The following is a 25,800-nucleotide window of genomic DNA, read 5'->3' as shown; positions in this document are numbered from 1 at the left end:
GTCCCGGGTAGGGGTGTCCTGGATAGTGGTGTCCTGGGTAGTGGTGTCCTGGCTCGGATGTGACGGGGGCCTGTGGCTGCCCCCCTCATCGCTGGGTGGTCGCTCCCGCACGTGACGGGGGTGTCGTCTCCCTGTTGCTCCAGGTCTCTCCGTCTCCCGTGGTCTCCGAGGGGCATCCTGCGGGCGTCGCATGCTGGAGGGTTCGGGTCTCTCCGTCTCCCGTGGTCTCCGAGGGGCATCCTGCGGGCGTCGCATGCTGGAGGGTTCGGGTCTCTCCGTCTCCCGTGGTCTCCGAGGGGCATCCTGCGGGCGTCGCATGCTGGAGGGTTCGGGTCTCTCCGTCTCCCGTGGTCTCCGAGGGGCATCCTGCGGGCGTCGCATGCTGGAGGGTTCGGGTCTCTCTGTCTCCCGTGGTCTCCGAGGGGCATCCTGCGGGCGTCGCATGCTGGAGGGTGCGGGTCTCTCCGTCTCCCGTGGTCTCCGAGGGGCATCCTGCGGGCGGTCTGCATCTGCGGGGATGGGTGCCTGGACGTTTGGTCCTGCGATACACAATGAAGCATGCATGGTTAGACATCAGGCAGTGATCAGGTGATACGGGAGAGGGGGATATAGGGGAGGGGGGATATGGGGACGGGCTGTTGGTGGCTCACTTGCTCGTGGGGCCCCGACCTCTGCATCAGCAACCTCCCGGTCCTCAGGTCCGCCAGCCAGTTCCAGGGCCCTTTCCTCGTGTACGGTCAGTGGCCTCTCATCAGCGGGCCCTCCTCCAGTCCTCACATGCTCCCTATTGTTGTGTGCGCGCTTCTCCTGGGGGGGGGGGGGGTGGCAGGGGTAAAAGGCAACAGTGTTAGGCAGGTATATGAATGCACGCCATCGGTTGCGCGTGCATTGCAGAGGTTAAGGTTAGGGCTGGATTCACTTGGGGATATGGGGGAGGGGGGGATATGGGGGAGGGGGATATGGGGGATATGGGGGAGGGGGGATATGGGGGATATGGGGGAGGGGGGAATATGGGGGATATGGTGGAGGGGGGATATGGGGGATATGGGGGAGGGGGGATATGGGGGAGGGGGGATATGGGGGATATGGGGGAGGGGGGATATAGGGGATATGGGGGAGGGGGGATATGGGGGATATGGGGGAGGGGGGATATGGGGGATATGGGGAGGGGGAATATGGGGGAGGGGGGAATATGGGGGATATGGGGGAGGGGGGATATGGGGAGGGGGGATATGGGGGAGGGGGGATATGGGGGAGGGGGGGATATGGGGGAGGGGGAATATGGGGGATATGGGGGAGGGGGGATATGGGGGATATGGGGGAGGGGGGATATGGGGGAGGGGGGATATGGGGGAGGGGGGATATGTGGGAGGGGGGATATGGGGGAGGGGGGATATGGGGGATATGGGGGAGGGGGGATATGGGGGAGGGGGAATATGGGGGATATGGGGGAGGGGGGATATGGGGGAGGGGGGATATGGGGGAGGGGGGATATGGGGGACATGGGGGAGGGGGGATTTGGGGGAGAGGGGATATGGGGGACGCTCACCCTGCCTGCTCTGACGAGGTCGTTCACCTTCTTGTGGCACTGGGTGCCTGTCCGTGGTGTTAGGGCCACAGCGGTGACGGCCTCTGCCACCTCCCTCCACAGACGCCGGCTGTGGCGTGGGGCAAATCTGCGGCCGTGCCCGGGATACAGGGCGTCCCTCCTCTGCTCCACCGCATCCAGGAGCGCCTCCACATCGCGTGACTCGAACCTCGGGGCTGAGCGACGGCCAGCCATCAAGTCGGGTGTTGCGGTCGGCTGTTCTGGTCGGGTGGGGGGGAGCTGCGCGGCCTTATGAGCCGTCACGCCGTGCAGCGCGTATGACGCTGCACGGCGTGAACCACTGCGCAAGCGCGGATCCCGTTACGTCGCTGCTAGCCCATTTCGGGCCGCAGACTATCGGCCCATTTTTATGACGTGACGCAAGTGGGATTTGCGCCGTTTTTTGCGCCGATCGGCGGACTTTCCGCCGATAACGGAGAATTTCGCCCCTTATGTGGAACTTTTTCAAAAGCTTTCTGAAAATCAAAATACTCCACATTCATTGTTTCACTCTATTCTGCTAGTTACGCCCTCAAAAGCCTCCAGTATAATAATCGTTATTGTCACAAGTAGGCTTACATTAACACTGCAATGAAGTTACTGTGAAAAGCCCCTAGTCGCCACATTCCGGCGCCTGTTCGGGTACACTGAGGGAGAATTCAGAATGTCCAATTCACCTAACAGCACATCTTTCGAGACTTGTGGGAGGAAACCGGAGCACCCGGAGGAAACCCACACAGACACGGGGAGAACGTGCAGACTTCGCACAGACAGTGACCCAAGCCGGGAATCGAACCTGGGACCGTGGCGCTGTGAAGCAACAGTGCTAACCACTGTGCTACCGTGCCGCCCAAACACAGTAGGTTTGTCAAAGAGGATTTCCATTTCCTAAATCCATGCTGAACTTGTCTAATCCTGTTAATATTTTCAGAAGGGGATTGAGGGATACAGAATTCCTATAGTGCAGATGGAGGCCATTCGGCCCATCGAGTCTGCACTGGCCCTTGGAAAGAGCACCCTACTTAAGAACACGTCTCCACCCTATCCCCATAACGCAGTAACCCTACCTAACCTTTTGGACACTAATGGGCGATTTAGTATGGCCAATCCACCTAACCTGTACATCTTTGGACTGTGGGAGGAAATCGGAGCACCCGGAGGAAACCCACGCAGACACGGGGAGAGCGTGCAGGCTCTGCACAGACAGTCACCTGAGGTCAGAATTGAACCTGGGTCCCTGGAGCTGTGAGGCAGCAGTGCTAACCACTGTGCCACCGTGCTGCCCAATGGCGAGAAGGTAGGTGAAGCTGAGGGATATAGTGAGGGGCTGGCCTGGTGGGATATGGGGAGAGGATGGATACGGGGAGTAGGTGTGGTTGAGGAATGCAGTGAGTAGGTGAGTACTGTTAACCAATGATGAAGAGGTTTAATGGCCTCAACATTTTTAAGCAGGAGCGTTTAGAAAAGGTTCTTGTGACGAGTTGTGAATAACCCTGAGAAAGCTCAGTTCTGCTCTGGAATAATTTTGCACTGATAGGATCTTTAACTCTGAGGGCAGAGAGTAATTGCCAAACTAGGTACAGCTAGCTCATTGGTTACTGGTTGTTCATTGATGTGAACTCTCTATTTCCTCTGCCTTCAGCTTTCATTTGCTCTCTTTCTCTCCCCCTCATTTATTTATTTATTTTTCCCAATTCAGTCCTCAGAAAATGAGTGTGGGTAGGATGTCCCACCTGTGGCAGTTGTAGAGGTTCAAGCTTGCCCTCTCCTCCGATATCAACACTTCTCCAAACCTGACTTCTTGAGCATATCTGACTTTCAATATCCCCGCCATTGGCAGTCGTGCCTTCAATTGGCTAGATTCTAAGCTTTGAAATTCCTTCCATAAACCTCTTTGCCTCTCTCCCCCAAGACGCTCCATAAACCAAGCTATGGGTCACTTTAAAAAAAAAAAAAAAAAATTTTTTTTTTAAGAGTACCCAATTATTATTTTTTTTCCAATTAAGGGGCAATTTAGCATGGCCAATCCACCTAACCTGCACATCATAGAATTATCATAGAATTTGCAGTGCAGAAGGAGGCCACTCGGCCCATCGAGTCTGCACCGGCTCTTGGAAAGAGCACCCTACCCAAGGTCAACACCTCCACCCTATCCCCATAAGCCAGTAACCCCACCCAACACCAAGGGCAATTACATAGATTACATAGAACATACAGTGCAGAAGGAGGCCATTCGGCCCATCGAGTCTGCACCGACCCACATTAATCCCTCACTTCCACCTTTTCCCCGCAACCCAATAACCCCTCCCAACCCTTATGGACACTACGGGTAATTTAGCATGGCCAATCCACCTAACCTGCACGTCTTTGGACTGTGGGAGGAAACCGGAGCACCCGGAGAAAACCCACGCACACACGGGGAGAACGTGTAGACTCCGCACAGACAGTGACCCAAGCCGGAATCGAACCTGGGACCCTGGAGCTGTGAAGCAATTGTGCTATCCACAATGCTACCATGCCACCCGAAACACAACATCTTTGGGTTGTGGGTGTGAAACCCACGCAGACATGAGGAGAATGTGCAAACTCCACACGGACAGTGCCGGGATTCAAACCCGGGTCCTCAGCGCCGCAGTCCCAGTGCTAACCACTGCGCCACGTGCCGCCCCTAGCTATTGGTCACTTGACCTTAATACCTTTCGTAGCTCAGTATCAAGATTTGATGGTAATCCTTATTGTGAAATGCCTTGGAATGTTTTACATGTCCCCGCGTGGTCCAGTCAGAATCTTCAGCTGATCGGTAACTGGTTCAGCACACTGGGCTAAATCGCTGGCTTTTAAAGCAGACCAAGGCAGGCCAGCAGCACGGTTCGATTCCCGTACCAGCCTCCCCGAACAGGCGCCGGAATGTGGCGACTAGGGGCTTTTCACAGTAACTTCATTTGAAGCCTACTTGTGACAATAAGCGATTTTCATTTCATTTTTCAACTGTTTAGGTGCCTCCACCCAGTTCTGTAGCTGATCTTAGGCTCCACGTAAGCTGCCCAAGGATTGACTTTCTCTCAAGTCTGCCACTCCTATGTGCCAGAGTTAGCTGTCAGTAGTGCCTTTTGAGTCAGGAAGTCATGGGTTTAAGCTCTACTCCAGAGACTTGAACCCAGAAAGCCTCAGCTTTTAAAAAAAAATCATTGGGATATGGGTGTCACTGGCAGCACCAGCATTTATTGCCCATCCTGAATGTCACTCGACAAGGTGCTTAGTGGAGTACTGAGGGAGTAATGCACTGTCAAGAGTGCTAAATTTCAGAAGGGACGTTAACTCTTAGGTGAACATAAAAGATCCAATGAAGAGCAGTAACCTGTTTAACATTTGTCCTTTAGCCAACGTTACTAAAATAGATTAACCTATCATTTATCACTGTTGTTTATGGAAGTTGCAGTCTGCAAATTGGGTGTGAAGTTTTCTACATTACAACAGTGGGTTGTACTTGAAAAGGTACTGTGTCTGTTTGCTCCGAATGTCTCTCACTGTCCAAATCACATTTCTGGGCCATATATGGAACAATCAACATAAGTTCCAAAGGCAGTGTTTGGAACGGTTAGAAATGTTCTCCCGGAACAGGAAATTGTGAGAACCACAATATCTATAGCCTCATCAACTCACCCAGTGTTTTTTTTAAAATCCATTATTCTCTGTCCTCTCAAAGTGAAACCTACATTTTAGCAATCCAGTTGCACATTAGCCCCGGGGCTTTGAATTGAGGGCATGACAGACGGGGAAGGACTTCTGATCTAGGTAAATAAAAGTTTTATTTAGTGAAGCTCTTCCAGGATACTTCTGGAGTTTATTGATGGTTTTCTTCTGAGAACATATTGAGAAGAATTGATAGGGTAAATAGAGAGAAATTATTTCCGCAGGTTGGAGTCTAGGACTAAGGGGCATTGTTTATACATTAGAGACAGATCTTTCAGGAGCGAAATTAGGAAAGACTTCTCCATACAAAGGGTGGTTGAAGTTTAGAACACTCTTCCACAAATAGCAAATGTTACTAGATCAATTGTTTGTTTTAAACCTGACATTGATTATTTTTTAGTAGCTAAGGATACTGTGGGATATAAGACCAAGACGGGTATAAGGAATTAGGTCACAGATCAAGCATGATGATCTCACTGGATGGTGGGGCTAAATTACTTCCTCCTGGTCCTATATTTCTAATGACCACGTGAGCCACTTCTCAATTTCATCATTTGGGCCCACACCGTTGAAAGCTAAACCCTGGGGCCTAATGTTACCGGTGCTGTATATATAATGCAAATTGTTGTCATTGTTTTGGACCCTGTTATTAGGGAAGAACACTGAAATGGGCAGTGTGGAGAGTAGTGTCAAGGGACAGGTTCAATTCCCCGCTGGGTCACTGTCTGTGCGGAATCTGCACGTTCTCCCCGTGTGTGCGTGGGTTTCCTCCGGGTGCTCCGGTTTCCTCCCACAGTCCAAAGACGTGCAGGTTAGGTGGATTGGCCATGATAAATTGCCCTTAGTGACTAAAAAGGTTAGTTGGGGTTATTGGGTTACGGGGATAGGGTGGAAATGAGGGCTTAAGTGGGTCTGTGCAGACGCGATGGGCCGAATGGCCTCCTTCTGCACTGTATGTTCTATGATCTATGACACCTGGATGGATATCTGGAGAGAACATGGATATGGGGGGAAATTGGGTAATTGTAGTAGAGAGATCTGGGCTGGATTCTCCACACCCCGGCACCAAAATCGGGTCTGGCGGCAGAGAATCCACTTCCACGCTCAGAATCGGGATGGCGCCGGTTCCCCGATTCTCCGGGCCCCGAAAGGCGGTGTACTCGGAAAGAACGCCATGCCGCATATCCCCTACCTGCGGCCATTGCTGGAGGCCCGCCCCGTCATTCTCCGCCCCCGACCAGCCGAAGTCCCATTGGTGTGGATCTAAAGTGGTCCTGCCATTCGGGATACTCGCGTGGCGGCTACGGACTCAGTCCACGGCCGCCATGGTCGAGGGCGGGCCGATCGGAGGGCGGGGTGGGGGTGGGGGGTCTCATACAGACACGGGGTATTTCTGGGCGGGCGGTTAGGGTCGAGAGTGCGGCCGATCGGGGCCACTATTTGGGAGGTTCAGTTTCGCGATCTGAGTCCGCCGTGGAGGAAGGTGCGGCCGCTGGAGGCCACCTCCGTGCGCTTGCGCGGCCTCTGACCCGGAAGTGCGGCTGCCCGTATCTGTAGCAAAAGCTGCAAGCTTCCCGACGGGTCACTGCTAGCCCCCTGCAGGGCTATGAATATGTGGCCTTTTCACAACAGAAAAACTGGCCTCCGTCTTTATGACGGCGTGGGGCCATAGTCCGAAAAATAGGGAATCCAGCCCCTGGTGCATCGATGAGGTGGAGGGACAAGTGGAGAAGATAATAGATGGGTTGAAGGATATGGGAAAGAAGTGGGTAGTTGGGTTGAGGGATATTGCAAGAAGGTGGGTGGGTAAGGATATGGGGAAAGGTGGGTAAGTAAGCTTTGGGGATGGTTCAATAGATATTTATTTCTTGTGTATGTGAGCATGAAGCAAAGGAGGATGAAAGAATTGAGGTTGAGATCATCCATGACCAAATTGAATGATCCATCTTGGGCTCCTCTGGAGGCCCCAGCATCACAGATGTTTGCCTTCAGCCAATTCGATTTGCACAATGTTCAGCACCATTCACGACTCCTCGGGTATTGAAGAGTCCAAATGCTGCGATACCCGGACAATGTCTAGGCCCGGGCTGATGAGTAGCAAATCACATTTGCACCATGCATGTATCAGGCAATGGCCATCTCCAACAAGAGAAAATCTAACCACCGTCTCTCTTTTTTTAAATTTTAGAGCACCCAATTCATTTTTTCCAATGAAGGGGCAATTTAGCGTGGCCAATCCACCTACCCTGCACATCTTTAGGTTGTGGGGGCGAAACGCACGCAAACATGGGGTGAACGTGCAAACTCCACACGAACAGTGACCCAGAACCGGGATCGAACCTGGGACCTTGGCGCCATGAGGCAGCAGGGCTAACCCACTGTGCCACTGTGCTGCCCTAACCACCATCTCTTGACATTCAGTGTCATTACCATCACTGAAACTCCCACTTATCAACATCCTGGGGGTTCCCATTGACCAGAAACTGAACTAAACTAATCAATCGAGCAAGTCAGAGGCTGGGAATCCTGCGGCGGGTAACTCACCTCCTGAATCCCCAAAGCCTGTCCACCATTGGCAAGGCACAAGTCAGGAGTGTGATGGAATACTCCCCACTCTCCTGGATGAGTGCAGCTCCAACAACACGCTTGACACCATCCAGGACAAAGCAGCCCCGCTTGATTGGTACCCCTTCCACAAACATTCCCTCATTCCACCACCGATGAACAGTGCGTACCATCTACAAGATGCACTGCAGGAACACTCCAAGGCTTCTTGGGTATCAGCTTCCAAACCCATGACTGCTACCATCTAGAAGGTCAAGGGCAGCTGATACCGAGGAACTCCACCACCTGGAGGTTCCCCTCCAAGTCACCCACCATCCTGACTTGGAAACTGTTCCTTCACTGGCACTGCGTCACAATTCTAGAATTCTCTCCCTAACAGCACAGTGGGTGTACCTACACCTTGGGGACTGCAGCCATTCAAGAAGGCAGCTCACCACCTTCTCAAGGACAACTAGGGATGGGAAATAAATGCTGGCCTAACCAGTGACACCCACAGCCCGTAAATGAATAAAAACAGACCTGAAGGATTGAATGACCCCCTGTTCCTATTTCAGGTTTAATAACATTCTATAGGGCGGATGTGGGGCAGCGGTTAGCACTTGTACTGCGGCACCGAGGACCCGGGTTTGAATCCCGGCCCTGGGTCACTGTCCGTGTGGAGTTTACACATTCTCCCCGTGTCTGCGTGGGTTTCACCCCCACAACCCAAAGGTGTGCAAGATAGGTGGATTGGCCACGCTAAATTGCCCCTTAATTGGAAAAATAAATAATTGGGTAATTAATTTTAAAAAAAAATAACATTCTATTACGGCACTTTTCTGAATAAATGTAATAATGGATGGGGGAAACCAACATTGCATAAGCATATCTCAGAATCAGTATTCTTGAAATTCATTCTTAGGGTGTGGGCAACGCTGCCGTGACTGACATTTATTGTCCATCATTTGTTGCTGTGAAATGCTGATGGTGCGCCTGTTTCAGAGGGCACTTCAACTCAATCACATTGGTGTGGGTCTGGAGTCAGAGGACAGAGTGAGCCAGGAAATCCGAAATGTTTGCTCAGAAGCTAAGTTGAAAATGGTGCCTGTTGCATGTCGTCTGCACACACCCAAAAATGTCAAACACTTTATCTATTTTCATATGTTTTTTGAGTTGAACTTCCATGCCTGCACCACCTATGTCTCAGTGTATTTGAGACGCGGCAATCTAATAGAGCTGTTATCAGCATAGGCCAGACTTTTGCCTGCGGTTTTCCAGCTCAGTGCCTGGGAGCAGCGGGAGCCTGGAGGCCCCCATTGTGGCCTTGCTTAGTCACCCTACTTCAGTGGTGCACATACTGATCTGATAGCATGTCTTTGGGCGGCCAGTCCAATACACAGAAAAACTCAGCTATCCCTGCCCTCCCCCAGCTCCACCCCATCTTCACCCGATCCACAGCCTTGAACAGCCAACAGTTGAAACGAGGGGAAGCAATTTGGAGTTGTTGGTCCAAGTGCAGAGTTTTGTTCAGGACAAATCTACACCACAAACTAGCACCAATCTTTAAAAAAAGTATATTTGTCAAAAGGAATACTTGTTCAAGGAACTGTTGTAGAGTAATGGAGGAGTACCAGCCTGGAGGTAAGTAAACTGTAAGAAAGAAAGACTTAGATAGCACCTTTATAACTGTCCGTGTGGAGTTTGCACATTCTTATCGCGTCTGCGTGGGTCTCATCCCCACAGCCCAAAGATGTGCAGGGTAGGTGGATTGGCCACGCTAAATTGCCCCTTAATTGGAAAAACATAATTAGGTACTCTAAATTTATATTAAAAATACATCTTTATAACCAGTGGGCGTCTCAAAGTGCTTTACAGCCAATGAAGCACTTTTGAAGAGTGGTCACTGTTCTGAGAAACATGACAGCCAATTGCTCGCCAAACTCCCGCAAACAGCAATGTGATAATGACCATGTAATCTGTTTCTAGGTTATTAGTGCTGTTGATTGAGGAGTAAATATTGGCAAGAATACTCTCTGAAACAGGGAAAATTCAGAATGTCAAATTCACCTAACGAGCACGTCTTTCGGGACTTGTGGGAGGAAACCAGAGCACCCAAAGGAAACCCACGCAGACACGGGGAGAATGTGTAGACTCCGCACAGACAGTGATCCAAGCCGGAATCGAACCTGGGACCTTGGTGCTGTGAAGCAACACTGCTACTACCCGAACAGGCACCGAGTGTGGCGGCTTGGGGCTTTTCACAGTAACGTCATTGCTGTGTTAATATATAAGCCTACTTGTGACACTAATAAAGATTATTATTATTATTACTATCTTCCCTCCAAAAAGTGCCATGGGATCTTTTACATCCACTGAGATGGCAGATGGTGTCTCGTTTTAAAATGTATTCCAAAAAGCAGCTCGTCTGGCAGTGTATTTGGGATTCAGTGGATGCTGAGCAGGAACGTAATGGCATCCTCCCTACCCCCACTTGCTCAAGGGGGCACTGAGGGCAATAGTGGCATCCCTGTTAGGTAAAGTTCCACAAAGGACCGTAGCCATCCCTCTCCATTGGGGAGAGACAATTGGTTATAAATAACCAGAAGGGTAGCATCCCGCAAGTTTGGGGCAAGTTGAGGAGGCAGGAATCCATGAGCTACCACGGCCGATACAGGGGTCGAACCTATGCCTCTGCAACACACTCTAGCTAGTGATTGCGGAGAGGTGACATTGGTTTAGAGGGAGGGAGCAACATAATTGAGGAGAGTAACCAGGGGAGCGAGAGAGAATAGTTGGGTGTGTCAGTGCATATTGATCAGGGTGAGGAATGGATGGATGTTCATTGGGGGTGAATATTGATTGGTGCCTCGTCATCCGGAGGGTGGGCTCAGTGAATACTGATCAATCAGAAGTAGGTTCAACCTGATATGGAGACCTCCTTGAATGGGATTATTTTGAATGTATTTTTGCTCAGCATAGGGGCTGTAAATTGCCAGGTTGACGAACCCCACCAAAGAGGAAAGTTCATAACCTTCATCCCTGTGAAGTAGGTAGGTTGGGAAGCACGGTAGCACAAGTGGATAGCACTGTGGCTTCACAGCATCAGTGTCCCAGGTTCGATTCCCCGCTGGGTCACTGTCCGTGCGGAGTCTCCACGTTCTCCCCGTGTCTGCGTGGGTTCCCCCCGGGTGCTCCGGTTTCCTCCCACAGTCCAAAGACTTGCAGGTCAGGTGCATTGGCCATGATAAATTGTCCTTGGTGTCCAAAAAGGTTAGGAGGGGTTATTGGGTTACGGGGATAGGGTGGAAGTGAGGGCTTAAGTGGGTCGGTGTAAACTCGATGGGCCGAATGGCCTCCTTCTGCACTGTATGTTCTATGTATGGTGAATAAAAGGAATAACAATTGAAATAAGGTCTGTTTCTGCCACTGACACTGTGGCCTCAGGCTGCACAATGATAATGTCACTTGGAAAAGAAAGAAAAATTACCGGATTTTAGAAAAAGATTAGTGAACAGATGCAATGTTCAAGGCAAGAATGTGAATGAAGGAAAACGCAATGATTTCTAACCTTGAATAAGGGGCGACTGCCATTTTATTTTACTTCCTGAATAAATATCTAATTCCTGTAATTTTCTTTGCAAGAACATTTTTAAAGACAAAAGCTTTATTTTTCATTTCTTTGCCTGACAAATTTTCACACCCGACAGAAACATTCAGGATCATTTCAATTTCTTTTAATTCTCTGAGGCAGAAACAGAAGTAAGTTCAACCTGATATGGAGACCTCCTTGAATGGGATTATTTTGAATGTATTTTTTGCTCAGCATAGGGGATGTAAATTGCCAGGTTGACAAGCCCCACCAAAGAGGAAAGTTCTTAACCTTCATCCCTGTGAAGGCCTGAATGCAGTTTTTATTCATGTTTTGCATTTGCAGATATGATTTTAGTCCATTAAATGCACGCTTTATTTTGCATTTGCAAATGTATATATGTTGGCTCTTTCTTTGTCTTGGAGACTCCAGGCAGACAGAGAGGCAGCATGTCTCCCTTGGGGAGGCAGAGTGATTTGCTGCTGGAGGTTTGGGCATGTGGGGGTGGTAGGGGGGGGGGGGGCAAGGGGTTGACGGGGGGGGGGGCAGTATCCAGGGTCCCTGACTGATATTGTCTGCCTGGGAACAGAAGGAGGTGCTGAGAATGGCCAACGTTCTGCCACAAAGCTTCTGTGATTCAGTGCAAACCGGGGCCACATACATACACACACACACATTGAGAGAGGGAGAGAGAGTGGGCCTTTCCATACGCCTATTGTTGTTTGCTGACAGCTGCCTCCCCACCCCCCCACCCCAACTCTACAGAACAAAAGACTTGGGAAGGCTCGTAGAGAGAGCAGACATTTCCACCTCACTCAGGGCTTTGGCTTGAAGATATAATAAATAAACAAGATTATATTGCTGAAGTGGTTTCATTCTTTGGGGGAGGGATTTCTCGGTTTCCCAGCCCACCCCCACCCCCCCTTGGAACAGCTTCTACTAAGGTAAAAAGAAAGCTTCTTTTTACTGTTTCTTGTTTGTGTGTGTGTTTGTGTGTGTGTGCTCCTCACATTCTTGGTACTTCAATTTGTTTTAACTTGTGCTGCTGAGAGACGTAACGAGGGAACCTGTCGGCCTGAGGCTGGAATAAAGCTGAGGAGGGCTCTTGTTTGGTACGGCTGTAGGGGTAGAAAGAGAAGGGAAGTGGGGGAGGTTGCTGGTTGCTCTCATGCCTGACAGAGTCTCGGTGCTGTGGGGGGAAATTCTGCTGCATCTCTCGCGGGCTATTTGCAGCCAATTTTATTTTAAAAGATAAATATGCAGAAGCTGATTTGGTGGCTTGGCAGGAAGCAGGAAGGTTAATTTGAAAAAAAAAGAGCATCAAGGCCTGGTTCGAAAGGCACAGCCTGGCAGTGATAGACAACAAGTCAAAAATGGGAAGGGGGGCGGGGGGGCGGTTGATGTTGGTTCCTGTACGGCTCCCATGTGACATGTTAAACGGGCAATGTTGCAAGAGTTATTAAGCAGATTGTTTTATCTAGAAACTGCCAAGAGTCTGTTGCTGTGTGAAGTTTATGCTATTATTTCCCCTTGCATCCCCTTCCACCCCTGATATTCTCAGCCCGGCCTTGCTTTTGGTGCTTCTTTCTAACAGGCATCTTAACCCTTTCACTGCCCTGGCAGAGACTTGAATTGTGTTGAACTTTGCTTGTGTAAAAGGATCATTGTTTTACTCTGGCATCTCAGATTATGCAGGGGGTGATGGCTTGTTTATTCTCTTTGGCAGTCAGAGACTCTGGATGTTTGGCGAGCTGTTGAGTGAGAGATTTTTAAAAATTCCTTCAGTACTTTTCAAAAATAAATTTAGAGTATCTAATTTTTAAAAAAAAATTCCAAGTAAGGGGCAATTTAGCGTGGCCAATCCACCTAACCTTGGGTTGTGGGGGGTGCAACCCACGCAGATATGGGGAGAATGAACAGGCGCCAGAATGTGATGACTAGGGGCTTTTCACAGTAACTTCATTTGAAGCCTACTTGTGACAATAAGCGATTTTCATTTTCATGTGCAAACTCCACACGGACAGTGACCCAGAGCCGGGATTCGAACCCGGGTCCTCAGCGCCGTAGTCCCAGTGCTAACCACTGTGCCACGTGCTGCCCCTTCAGTACTTTTGAGCCACTTAGCACTAACTGTTTCAGTGGTTGCTGTTTGTGAAATAGGTTTAAAACTAGCTAATGAAAAATAATTATCCATCTCGGGTTAAGGCACTGCTCTCCCCTCCTGTCTCCCACAAAAATAATTTAAAACTTAATTTTTTGATGAATTCTTGGCGGACCTATCTTCCAGAATGGCGATCGGGGTTCTGAGTACTCGGGGGCTCTGTACCAAATGGACCGAGCACCTGAAGCAGGTAGGCAGATGCTCTTGGTCAGTGAAGATATATCTGCTGGAACAGCTGGGGCAGTGAGTTTTTCCCTGATGAATTTGTTTTGATGTATGCTGCCTGAAGATGCCAGTGATAACCTATGTTGTCATGGTTATAAAACAAGTAAAAATACTGTTACGTCAGCTCCTCAAGTTCAAACCTCTGCATGATTTCATCCCTCCCTATCTCTGTAATCCTCTCCAGCCCTCCGAGATCTCTGTGTTGCACCAATACCCGCCTCTTGTGCATCCCTGAGTTTTATTGAGTCACCATAGGTAACTTTTCCTTCAGCTATCTGGGCCCTAAGCTTGAAATTCCCTCCGTAAACCTCTATGCCTCGCTCTCTCCTCCTTTAAAATGCTTGTTATAATCTACCTTTTTGACCAAACCTTTGATTATTCTTCCTAATATCTCCCTTTTTGGTTCAGCATCAAATCTTCGTCTGATTTTGCTCAGGATGTTTTACAATGTTAAAGGCTCTGAATCAATATTAGTTGTCGCAGCTACATTGGTGAAAGTCCAACACTGAATCAGGTGGTTAAGACTGAGAGCAGGTTCGATCCCCACTCTCGCAGACCTCAACAAGGCAACAATAAAGACCTGTAATAGGGCCAGCAATATCATCCAGGATTTCCCACTGCTGATTTAACAGGGTGACAGTGACATAGTGATCATGTCACTAGACTAGGAATCCAGAGGTCCAGCTAATGCTCTGGGTGCATGGGTTCAAATCCAACACGGCAACTGGTGGAATTTAAATTCAATTTAATAAAATCTGGAATTAAGTAAAGGTGAAAGTTAAGTAATGATGAAACCATTGTCGATTGTTGTAAAAAGCCATCTGGTTTGCTAATGTCCTTCAGGGAGGGGAATCTGCCGTTCTTGCCTGGTATGGCCTACATGTGACCAAATGTTCGGTTGACTCTTAACTTCCCTCTGAAATGACCAAGCGAATGATCAAGGGCAATTGGGGATGGGTAACGAACGCTGGCCTTGTTGACGATGCCAATATCCCATGACAAAATTTTAAAACGTCAGTAACAGCACTGTGGGAGAAATAAATGGGTATATGTGTTTCCAACAGATATACCTGAGGAGGTAGACGGGCCCTTGGTTTAACATTCCATCTGAGGGATCTCCAGAAAAAGTAGAGGTTATTGCTGATAGATTTAAATGAGAAAGGATGGGTGGAGGCTCAAGAGGAACGGGAAAGTTGGTACGGACTTGGTTATATAGAATGGCCTGTTTCTATACAGTATATTCCATATCGTTGATTTTTATTTGTGTGAAATATATTTGTAAACGCTGTGACTACGAGGGTAACACTCTCACCTTACGAAGTCTTACAACACCAGGTTAAAGTCCAACAGGTTTGTTTCGATGTCACTAGCTTTCGGAGCGCTGCTCCTTCCTCAGGTGAATGAAGAGGTCTGTTCCAGAAACACATATATAGACAAATTCAAAGATGCCAAACAATGCTAGGAATGCGAGCATTAGCAGGTGATTAAATCTTTACAGATCCAGAGATGGGGTAACCCCAGGTTAAAGAGGTGTGAATTGTACCAAGCCAGGACAGTTGGTAGGATTTTGCAGGCCAGATGGTGGGGGATGAATGTAATGCGACATGAATCCCAGGTCCCGGTTGAGGCCGCACTCATGTGTGCGGAACTTGGCTATAAGTTTCTGCTCGGCGATTCTGCGTTGTTGCGGGTCCTGAAGGCCGCCTTGGAGAACGCTTACCCGGAGATCAGAGGCTGAATGCCCTTGACTGCTGAAGTGTTCCCCGACTGGAAGGGAACATTCCTGCCTGGTGATTGTTGCGCGATGTCCGTTCATTCGTTGTCGCAGTGTCTGCGTGGTCTCGCCAATGTACCACGCTTCGGGACATCCTTTCCTGCAGCGTATGAGGTAGACAACGTTGGCCGAGTCGCACGAGTATGTACCGCGTACCTGGTGGGTGGTGTTCTCACGTGTAATAGTGGTATCCATGTCGATGATCTGGCACGTCTTGCAGAGATTGCCATGACAGGGTTGTGTGGTGTCGTGGTCACTGTTCTGAAGACTGGGTAGTTTGCTGCAAACAATGGTTCGTTTGAGGTTGCGCGGTTGTTTGAAGGCAAGTAGTGGGGGTGTGGGGATGACCTTGGCAAGATGTTCATCGTCATCAATGACGTGTTGAAGGCTGTGAAGAAGATGACGTAGTTTCTCCGCTCCGGGGAAGTACTGGACGACGAAGGGTATTCTGTCGGTTGTGTCCCATGTTTGTCTTCTGAGGAGGTCGGTCCGGTTTTTCGCTGTGGCGCGTTGGAACTGTCGATCGATGAGTCGAGTGCCATATCCCGTTCGTACGAAAGCATCTTTCAACGTCTGTAGATGTCTGTTACGCTCCTCCTCGTCTGAGCAGATCCTGTGTATACGGAGCACTTGTCCATAGGGGATGGCTTCTTTAATGTGTTTAGGGTGGAAGCTGGAGAAGTGGAGCATCATGAGGTTATCCGTGGGTTTGCGGTAAAGCGAAGTGCTGAGGTGACTGTCCTTGATGGAGACGAGTGTGTCCAAGAATGCAACTGATTTTGGAGAGTAGTCCATGGTGAGTCTGATGGTTGGATGGAACTTATTAATGTCATCGTGTAGTCGTTTCAGTGATTCTTCGCCGTGGGTCCAAAGGAAAAAAATGTCATCGATGTATCTGGTGTATAACATCGGTTGAAGGTCCTGTGCAGTGAGTAGGTCCTGTTCAAACTTGTGCATGAAGATGTTGGCGTATTGGGGTGCGAATCTGGTCCCCATGGCTGTTCCGTGCGTCTGGATGAAGAACTTGTTGTCGAAGGTGAAGACGTTGTGATCCAGAATGAAGCGGATGAGTTGCAGAATTGCGTCTTTGGCAGTTGTCGGTGTTGAGTACTGAGGCTGTTGCAGCAATGCCGTCGTCATGGGTGATGCTGGTGTAGAGTGCCGAGACGTCCATTGTGACGAGGAATGTTCCTGGTTCAACTGGTCCATGGGTGCTGAGTTTCTGTAGGAAGTCTGTCGTGTCGCGACAGAAGCTGGGTGTACCTTGTACGATGGGTTTCAAGATGCCCTCGATGTAGCCAGAGAGGTTCTCACACAGGGTCCCATTGCCTGAAACGATAGGGCGGCCTGGTGTGTTGGCCTTATGTATTTTCGGGAGGCAGTAGAGATCTCCAATGCGGGGAGTACGTGGGATGAGAGCACGTAGGGTGCTCTGAAGATCTGGATCCAAGGTCTTGATCAGTCTGTTAAGTTGGCGGATGTGTTCCTTGGTCGGATCTGCGGGTAACTGTCTGTAGTGTTCTTGGTTGTTCAGTTGTCGGTATACTTCTTTGCAGTAGTCCGTTCTGTTCAGTATGACAGTGGCCCCCCCTTTGTCTGCTGGTTTGATGACGATGCTGTGGTTGGTCTTGAGAGCGCGGATGGCATTGCGTTGTGCTTGGGTGACGTTCGGGGCTGTCTTGTGAATGCGACTGATGAATCTGGCATTGACGCGACTCCTGACGGCTTGAGCATACATGTCGAGTCTAAGGCAGCGGCCTTCCGGAGGGGTCCAATTCGACTCTTTCCTCTTCGGTTGCCGCACCGCAGATCTCTCGGTCTGCTGTTCCGGTTCATTGGTAGTCTGCTTGGGTTCGCTGTTGGCCTCTTGGGGTCTGTGGAAGAATTCCCGGAGCCTCATTCGCCTGATGAATTCCTCCGTGTCTGCCGCGAGACTGATGGGGTCCATTTTGGCGGTGGTGCAGAAATTAAGCCCTCTGCTGAGGACTTCGATTTCATCTGGTTGAAGGGTGTAGTCTGACAAGTTGACAATAGATTTCCCTGTATTGTTTTCTACTGTGACACAGTAGATGTATTGTTTTCTACTGTGACACAGTAGGGGTGGCTTGGTTGCTGCCGGTGGTGATGCCAAGTTTCTCAAGCTTACCTTAGACTCTCACCTTAGACTGAAGGTGTAGATTCAAGTTCCACTCCAGAGACTGAGACCCATTAACCAGGCTGACACAATTACTTTTGCTTTGATTGTATGGGCATGATTGATTGAACCAACATTTATATCCTGGAGCAGTGCTGAGAGACTGCTGCACTGTCGGGGGTGTTGTCTTTCATATTGAATGTTAAACTAGCCTCGCTGCTCTCTAAAGTAGTTGATAAAGATTCCACAGCATCATGTTGAAGTTGAGTTGGGAATTTCTCCCTTAGTGCCCTGGCCAATATTTATCCCTTAACAAAAGAGATTATCTACTTGTTATCTTGTTGCTCTCTGTGGGACTTGCTGTGTGTAAATTCTCATTTGCCACATCACAATAGTGACTATATTTCAAGAAATACTGAGGTGTGTTGCTAACTTTTGCCTTAGTTTAATTGCTCTGTTTTATCACCTTTGCTCTTGAGTCGCCAGGTATCTTTATGATACCGCCACGTGGTTCAAGTCCGAGTAATGATCAATAACCCAATACACCGATTAGTAAGATTTAAATCAAAGCACATTTATTATACACAGTAATCACTACTCATGTACAAATTCTACGTCTAAGCTACTTCTACAACTAACAGGCCTATACTTAGCTTCGGACTGGCCCACCAGGTCAGGGAAACAAATGGCCTTTTGTTCGGGTTCTGAGTCTGCGGGATTCGAAGTTGGTACAGATTGGTAGCTAGGAGCGCCTATCTCGTAGCGAGCGTTGAAGTAAGACTTACTGGATATCAGCGGTGACTGGACCGGTCACTGTCAAGGGTTGGTTCGTGTTGCTGAGTGACCCGGTCAAGAAGAACGATTTGAACTTGGGCTTAATTCTTATAGTCCCCAGGGGCTTCCCGCCTTTCGGGGCGGACCCTGTACCTGGTCCCAAGTGATTGGACTTGGTCCCAATTGCTTGGTTCGATTTCTCCAATGCTGGAGCGGTTCCCTGATCGATGGACGGTCTTGAGGTGCTCGTTCACCTCCCTTTGTGTAGGCTCCTGCTGGCGCCGAAGAGTCTGGTTTGGCTTCATGTGTCTAAATGTTGCTCATTGTTCCCGGAGATTGCTCATTGGTATGCAGATGGCTGGTGTTTTGTTCTGCTGATGGTTACTGGTATCGATCTTGTCTGGCCTTTCCAGAGGTAAATACACACTCAACCTACAGCTGCTCGTTTTTGTCCTGTTGGCTGATTGAATGAAGGAAAAATGAATGAAAATCGCTTATTGTCACAAGTAGGCTTCAAATGAAGTTACTGTGGAAAGCCCCTAGTCGCCACATTCCGGCGCCTGTTCGGGGAGGCTGTTACGGGAATCGAACGGTGCTGCTGGCCTGCCTTGGTCTGCTTTCAAAGCCAGCGATTTAGCCCTGTGCTAAACAGCCCCATTTTCCCATCAGCCTTTGCCGTTCGCCATTTTAAATCGGGAGTTAGCCATTGTAAGTGGCTACAGGTGTTCCCTTCGAACCTACTTCCCTGTCCGTGAAGGCCATGGCTGATCTTCAGATCACCTTCACTTTTCTGCCCCCTCACCATATCTCTAGATCCCCTTAGCACCCAAAAATCCTTAACAACTGAGCATTCGTGCTCCCCGCCCCCCGCCCCCCCCCACAGTGTTTGATGGGGACAGTGTAGAGGGAGCTTTACTCTGTATCTAACCCCGTGCTGTACCTGTCCTGGGAGTGTTTGATGGGGACAGTGTAGAGGGAGCTTTACTCTGTATCTAACCCCGTGCTGTACCTGTCCTGGGAGTGTTTGATGGGGACAGTGTAGAGGGAGCTTTACTCTGTATCTAACCCCGTGCTGTACCTGTCCTGGGAGTGTTTGATGGGGACAGTGTAGAGGGAGCTTTACCCTGTCTCTAACCCCGTGCTGTGCCTGCTCCCACGAGTGTTTGTAGGGGACAGAGTACAGGGAGCTTTACACTTTATCTGACCCCGTGCTGTACCTGTCCTGGGAGTGTTTGATGGGGACAGTGTGGAGGGAGCTTTACTCTGTATCTAACCCCGTGCTGTACCTGTCCTGGGAATGTTTGATGGGGACAGTGTACATGTAACTTTACTTTAGCACAGTGAGTAGCACTATTGCTTCACAGCTCCAGGGTCCCAGGTTCGATTCCGGCTTGGGTCACTGTCTCTGTGGAGTCTGCACGTTCTCCCTGTGTCTGCGTGGGTTTCCTCCGGGTGCTCCGGTTTCCTCCCACAAGTCCCGAAAGACGTGCTGCTCGGTAATTTGGGCATTCTGGATTCTCCCTCCGTGTACCCGAACAGGTGTCGGAGTGTGGCGACTAGGGGCTTTTCACAGTAACTTCATTGCAGTGTTAATGTAAGCCCACTTGTGACAATGAAGATTATTATTACTTTGTATCTAACCCCGTGCTGCGTCTGTCCTGGGAGTGTTTGACGAGACAATGTAGAGAGATATTTAGTCTGCGAGTGCTTGATGGTGCATGTAGAACTTAAGAAAAAATTTTCTGACACATCTGGTCTTGCAAGACTGGAATTTTCTATAGCTTCAGGACATGTTTTAAAAAATATTCTTTCAAGAGATCATTTATTGCCCATCACCAATTGTCCTTGCGAAGGCAGTGTTGAACTGCCATTCTGAACCAGTGCAGTGCATGTGGTGTAGATACTCCCGCAGTGGTGTAGGTACACACTCAGTGGTGTAGGTACACACTCAGTGGTGTAGGTACTCCCGCAGTGGTGTAGGTACTCCCGCAGTGGTGTAGGTACTCCCGCAGTGGTGTAGGTACACACTCAGTGGTGTAGGTACACACTCAGTGGTGTAGGTACTCCCGCAGTGGTGTAGGTACACACTCAGTGGTGTAGGTACACACTCAGTGGTGTAGGTACACCCGCAGTGGTGTAGGTACTCCCGCAGTGGTGTAGATACTCCCGCAGTGGTGTAGGTACACACTCAGTGGTGTAGGTACACACTCAGTGGTGTAGGTACACACTCAGTGGTGTAGGTACACACTCAGTGGTGTAGGTACTCGCGCAGTGGTGTAGGTACTCCCGCAGTGGTGTAGGTACTCCCGCAGTGGTGTAGGTACACACTCAGTGGTGTAGGTACACACTCAGTGGTGTAGGTACACACTCAGTGGTGTAGGTACTCCCGCAGTGGTGTTTAGGGTGGCAGTTTCAGGATTTTGACCCAGCGACAGAGAAGAACAGTGATATATTTCCAAGTCCAGATGATCTGTGGCTCAGAGGCGAACTTGCACGTGGTGCTGTACCCATGCATTTGCTGCCCTTCTCTTCATAGGTGGTAGAAGTTTGCTGATCTGCTGAAGGAGCCTTGGCGAGTTTGTGCAGTGCACCTTGAAGATGGTACACACAGCGGCCACTGTGTGTCAGCGGCGGAGAGAGTGAATTTTGAGGATGGTTGATGGGGTGCCAATCAAGCGGGGCTGCTTTGTCCTGGATGATATTGAGCTTCTTGAATGCTGTTGGGCTGCAATCACCCAGGCAAGTGGAGAGTACTCCATCACACGCCATGTGACAGAATCTTAACTGCCCTCTGAAATGGTCAAGCAAGCCACTCAGTTCAAGGGTAATTAGGAATAGGCAACAAATGCTGGCCTTGCATGTCACATTTCTGTGGGTCTAAAGTTACGTGTCGACCAGACTGGGTACGGCTGGAAGATTTCGTTCCCAAAAGGACATCAGTGAGCCTGATGGGTTTTTACATCAACCGTGACCCATGTTCACCATTACTGAGACTAACTTTCAATTCCGGTTTAAATTATCAACGAACAACCCCACTTCTGACCTTATGATGGAGGGAAAGCCATTGAGGAAGCAATTGTTCATGGTTGGACCTGGGACACTACCCTGAGAAACTCCAGCAGCGATGTCCCAGGGCTGTGATGATTGGCCTCCAACCACCACAGCTATCTTCCAATAAACACCGGTGGTTATTGGACGGGATAGTTGAGCTGGACTGGAGATACTCCGTGGCCCCCATGAAGGAGCTATTGGCAGAGAGGAAAACGTTTCAGTGGCAGGTTAACCAGTTGACCAGGGGTAAGGCGGGTGCGGCACCTGTGGAGGCGAGTGTAAGTATGGGGGAGAAAGTGAGTCGTATGTTGGCCACCAGTTGCAGTGTCCAGGAAAATTTTGCAGGTGAGGGCGGCGAAAGGAGGTGGTGTCGGTGCCAGAGAGGATAAATGAAATGCTTGAGGCTTTCTACGAGAGGTTGTACAGGGCTGAGCCGGTGGGGGAGGCGGAGGATATGGGGCGGTTTCTGGATGGGTTGGAGTTCCACTAGTTGGAGGCGGGGAAGGGGCAGGCATTGGAGGAGCTGTTGGGTTTAAAGGAGGTGATGAAGTGCATTAGTAGGATGCAGTCGGGGAAGACCCTGAGGTTGGTCGGTTTTTCGGCGGAGTTTTACAAGCAGCTTGCGATGGAGTTGGCCCCTCACATGGTGGTTGTATTTAGTGAGGCGGTGAAAAGGGGGAGTTTCTGGCTACCTTTGTGCAGGCCTCCACCGAGCGTTCCGCAAGAAAGTCTAGGAATGGTTGCCACCACCTGGAGAACCCCTCACAGATCCTCGCAAGGCAAACTTTATCCTCTCCAACTTAATGAAACCTGCCATGTCATTGATCCAAGCTTCCACGCTCGGGGGCTTTAATTCTCTCCACATTAGTAGGATCCTCCGCCGGGCTCCCAGGGACGCAAAGGCCAGAACTCCGGCCTCTTTCAGCTCCTGCACTCCCGGCTCGTCCGATACCCCAAATAGTGCTATCCCCCAGCTCGGCTTGACCCGGGTGTTCACAACTTTGGACATAGTCCTTGCAAAGCCCCTCCAGCGCCGGGCACGTCCAGAACGTATGGGCGTGATTCGCTGGGCTCCCCGAACATCTCTCGCATCTGTCCTCCACCCCAAAAAACCTACTCATCCTCGCCCCTGTCATATGCACCCTATGTACTACTTTGAACTGTATTAGACTGAGCCTGGCGCATAAGGAGGAGGAATTCACCCTGCCCAGGGCATCAGCCCACAGACCCTCATCCAGCTCCTCCCCAAGCTCCTCCTCCCACTTGCCCTTCAACTCCTCCACTGAGGCCTCCTCCGCTTCCTGCAGCTCCTGATAAATCGTCGCGACCTTGCCTTCTCCAACCCATACACCCGAAATCACCCTGTCCTGAATCCTTCGTGCTGGAAGTAGCGAAAATTCCCTCACCTGCCGTCTCACAAACGCCCTCACTTGCATATATCTAAAAGCGTTTCCGGGAGGCAACCCAAATTTCTCCTCCAGCGCCCCCAGGCTAGCAAAAGCCCCATCTATGAACAGGTCCCACATTCATATTTAGGAACCCCCCATCCATCCTGCCCGGCACAAACCTATGATTATCCCGTATCGGGGACCAGATTGAGGCCCCCACCTCACCCCTGTGTCGCCTCCACTGCCCCCAGATCTTCAATGTCGCTGCCACCACCGGGCTCGTGGTGTACCGCGTCGACGGTAGCGGCAACGGTGCCGTCACCAGCGCCCCCAAGCTAGTACCCACACAAGATGCCACCTCTAGTCTCTTCCATGCCTCCCCCTCTCCCTCCATTACCCATTTACGGATCATCGTCACATTAGCTGCCCAGTAATAACCACACAAATTTGGTAGCGCCAGCCCACCCCTGCCCCGACTGCGCTCCAGAAACATCCACTTCACCCTCGGGGTCTTGCGCGCCCATACAAACCCCATAATACTCCTGCTTACCCGCTTGAAAAAAGCCTTGGGGATTAGGATGGGCAGGCACTGGAACACAAACAGGAACCTCGGGAGGACCGTCATCTTGACCGACTGCACCCTACCCGCCAGGGAAAGTGGCAACACATCCCATCTCCTAAAATCTTCCTCCATCTGGTCCACCAACCGTGTCAAATTAAGCTTATGCAGGGCCCCCCAGCTCCTAGCTACCTGGATCCCCAGGTATCGAAAGCTCCTCTCCGCCCTCTTCAACGGCAGCTCCTCTAGTCCCCTTTCCTGGGCCCCCGCATGCACAACAAAGAGCTCACTCTTCCCCATGTTGAGCTGGTAGCCCGAGAAGTCCCCAAACTCCCTAAGGATCCGCATGACCTCCGCCATCCCCTCCACTGGGTCTGCAATATATAACAACAGATCATCAGCATACAACGACACCCGGTGTTCCTCCCCTCCACGGACCAACCACCTCCAGTTCCTAGACTCTCTTAATGCCATGACCGGCGGCTCAATTTCCAGTGCGAACAGCAAAGGGGACGGGGGACACCCCTGTCTCGCCCCCCGGTACAATCTGAAATATTCCGATCTCCGCCGGCTCGTCAACACGCTCGCCACCGGGGCCCTGTATAACAACCTGACCCACCCTATGAAACCTTCCCCGAACCCAAACCTGCTAAGCACTTCCCATAGGTACTCCCACTCCACCTGATCAAAGGCCTTCTCCGCGTCCATAGCCGCCACCACCTTCGCTTCCCCTCCCACCGAGGGCATCATAATCACGTTCAGGAGCCTCCGCACATTCGCATTTAACTGCCTGCCCTTCACGAACCCCATCTGGTCCTCATGTATCACTCCCGGGACACAATCCTCAATCCTCGTAGCAAAGACCTTCGCCAACAACTTGGCAGCTACGTTAAGGAGCGAGATCGGCCTATAGGAACCGCACTGCAGTGGGTCCTTATCCCGCTTGAGAATCAGCGAGATCAGCGCCCAAGACATTGTCGGGGACAGAGTCCCTTCCTCCCTCGCATCATTGAAGGTTCTCACCATAAATATATATTTTTTTAAAAGAAGGTTCTCACCAGCAACGGGCCCAACAGATCCACATACTTCCTATAAAATTCAACCGGGAACCCATCCGGTCCCGGGGCCTTGCCCGCCTGCATGCTCCCCAATCCCTTAACCAGCTTCGCCAGCCCCATCGGGGCCCACAGGCCAGCCACCTGCTCTTCCTCCACCCTCGGGAACCTCAGTTGATCTAAGAACCGCCGCATCCCCCCGGGGGCTCTGACTTGTACAAGTCCCCATAGAAATCCCTAAATACCTTCTTTAATTTAACCGTACTCCGTACCGCATTCCCCCCCCTATCCCTGATTCCTCCAATCTCCCTCGCCGCCTCCCTCTTACGCAGCTGATGCGCCAGCATCTGATTCGCCTTCTCCCCATACTCTTATACTGCCCCCTGCATTTTCCTCCACTGAGCCTCTGCCTTCCCCGTGGTCAATAAATCAAATTCCGTTTGGAGGTTCCGTCGCTCCCTCAGCAGCCCCTCTTCGGGGGCCTCTGCATAGCTCCTGTCCACCCTTACTATCTTCCCCACCAACCTCTCCCTCTCCATCCTCTCCCTCTTCTCCCTGTGAGCCTTAATTGAAATTAGCTCTCCCCTAACCACCGCCTTCAGAGCCTCCCAAACCACACCCACCTGCACCTCCCCATTATCATTGGCCTCTATATATCTCTGAATGCACCCCCGGACCTGTCCACAAACCTCCTCATCCGCTAACAGTCCCAAATCCAGGCGCCACAGCGGGCGCTGGTCCCCCTCCTCCCCCAACCCCAACTCCACCCAGTACGGGGCGTGGTCCGAAATCGCTATAGCCGAGTATTCTGTTCCCTCCACTCTTGGGATCAGTGCCCTACTCATCACAAAGAAGTCTATCCGTGAATAGGCCTTATGTACATAGGAGGAAAAAGAGAGCTCTTTGGCCACCGGCCTGGCAAACCTCCACGGATCCACTCCCCCCATCTGGTCCACAAACCCCCTTAGCACCTTGGCCGCAGCTGACCTCTTACCCGTCCTTGACCTGAATCGGTCCAATGCTGGGTCCAGTACCGTATTAAAGTCCCCCCCGCCCTCATTATCAAGCTCCCCGCTTCCAGATCCGGATCCGACTCAGCATGCGCTTCATAAACCCTGCATCGTCCCAATTCTGGGCATACACATTCACCAGTACCACCCGGGTCCCTTGCAACCTACCACTCACCATCACATATCGACCCCCAATACCCGCCACAATATTCAGCGCCTCGAACGACACCCGCTTCCCCCCCTCTGTTCTTCGCA

General features: G+C 50.5%; 1 protein-coding gene across 9 annotated transcripts in view; it reads left to right on the top strand.

Moving 5' to 3' along the window:
• Positions 1-25,800, top strand: part of LOC140393354 (LIM domain-binding protein 1) — a 152,942-nt gene that overhangs the window by 53,234 nt on the left and 73,908 nt on the right. For 2 of the 9 annotated variants that reach the window (XM_072479729.1, XM_072479726.1), the window contains exon 1: positions 9,316-9,466. The exons of 5 other annotated variants lie outside the window; for them this stretch is intronic. In XM_072479729.1, coding sequence (XP_072335830.1) covers positions 9,445-9,466 — 22 coding nt within the window. In that variant the 5' untranslated portion in view covers positions 9,316-9,444. Of the gene's footprint in view, positions 1-9,315; positions 9,467-12,188; positions 12,359-25,800 lie in introns of those variants that run through there. 2 more of the 9 variants (XM_072479732.1, XM_072479730.1) reach the window with 1 other exon arrangement.

The sequence above is a fragment of the Scyliorhinus torazame genome, chromosome 16 (genome assembly GCF_047496885.1).
Source record: "Scyliorhinus torazame isolate Kashiwa2021f chromosome 16, sScyTor2.1, whole genome shotgun sequence".
In the NCBI taxonomy this organism is placed as follows: Eukaryota; Metazoa; Chordata; class Chondrichthyes; order Carcharhiniformes; family Scyliorhinidae; genus Scyliorhinus; species Scyliorhinus torazame.
The sequence above is the reverse complement of the archived record's forward strand: the minus strand, read 5'-3'. Positions and strand labels throughout refer to the sequence as shown.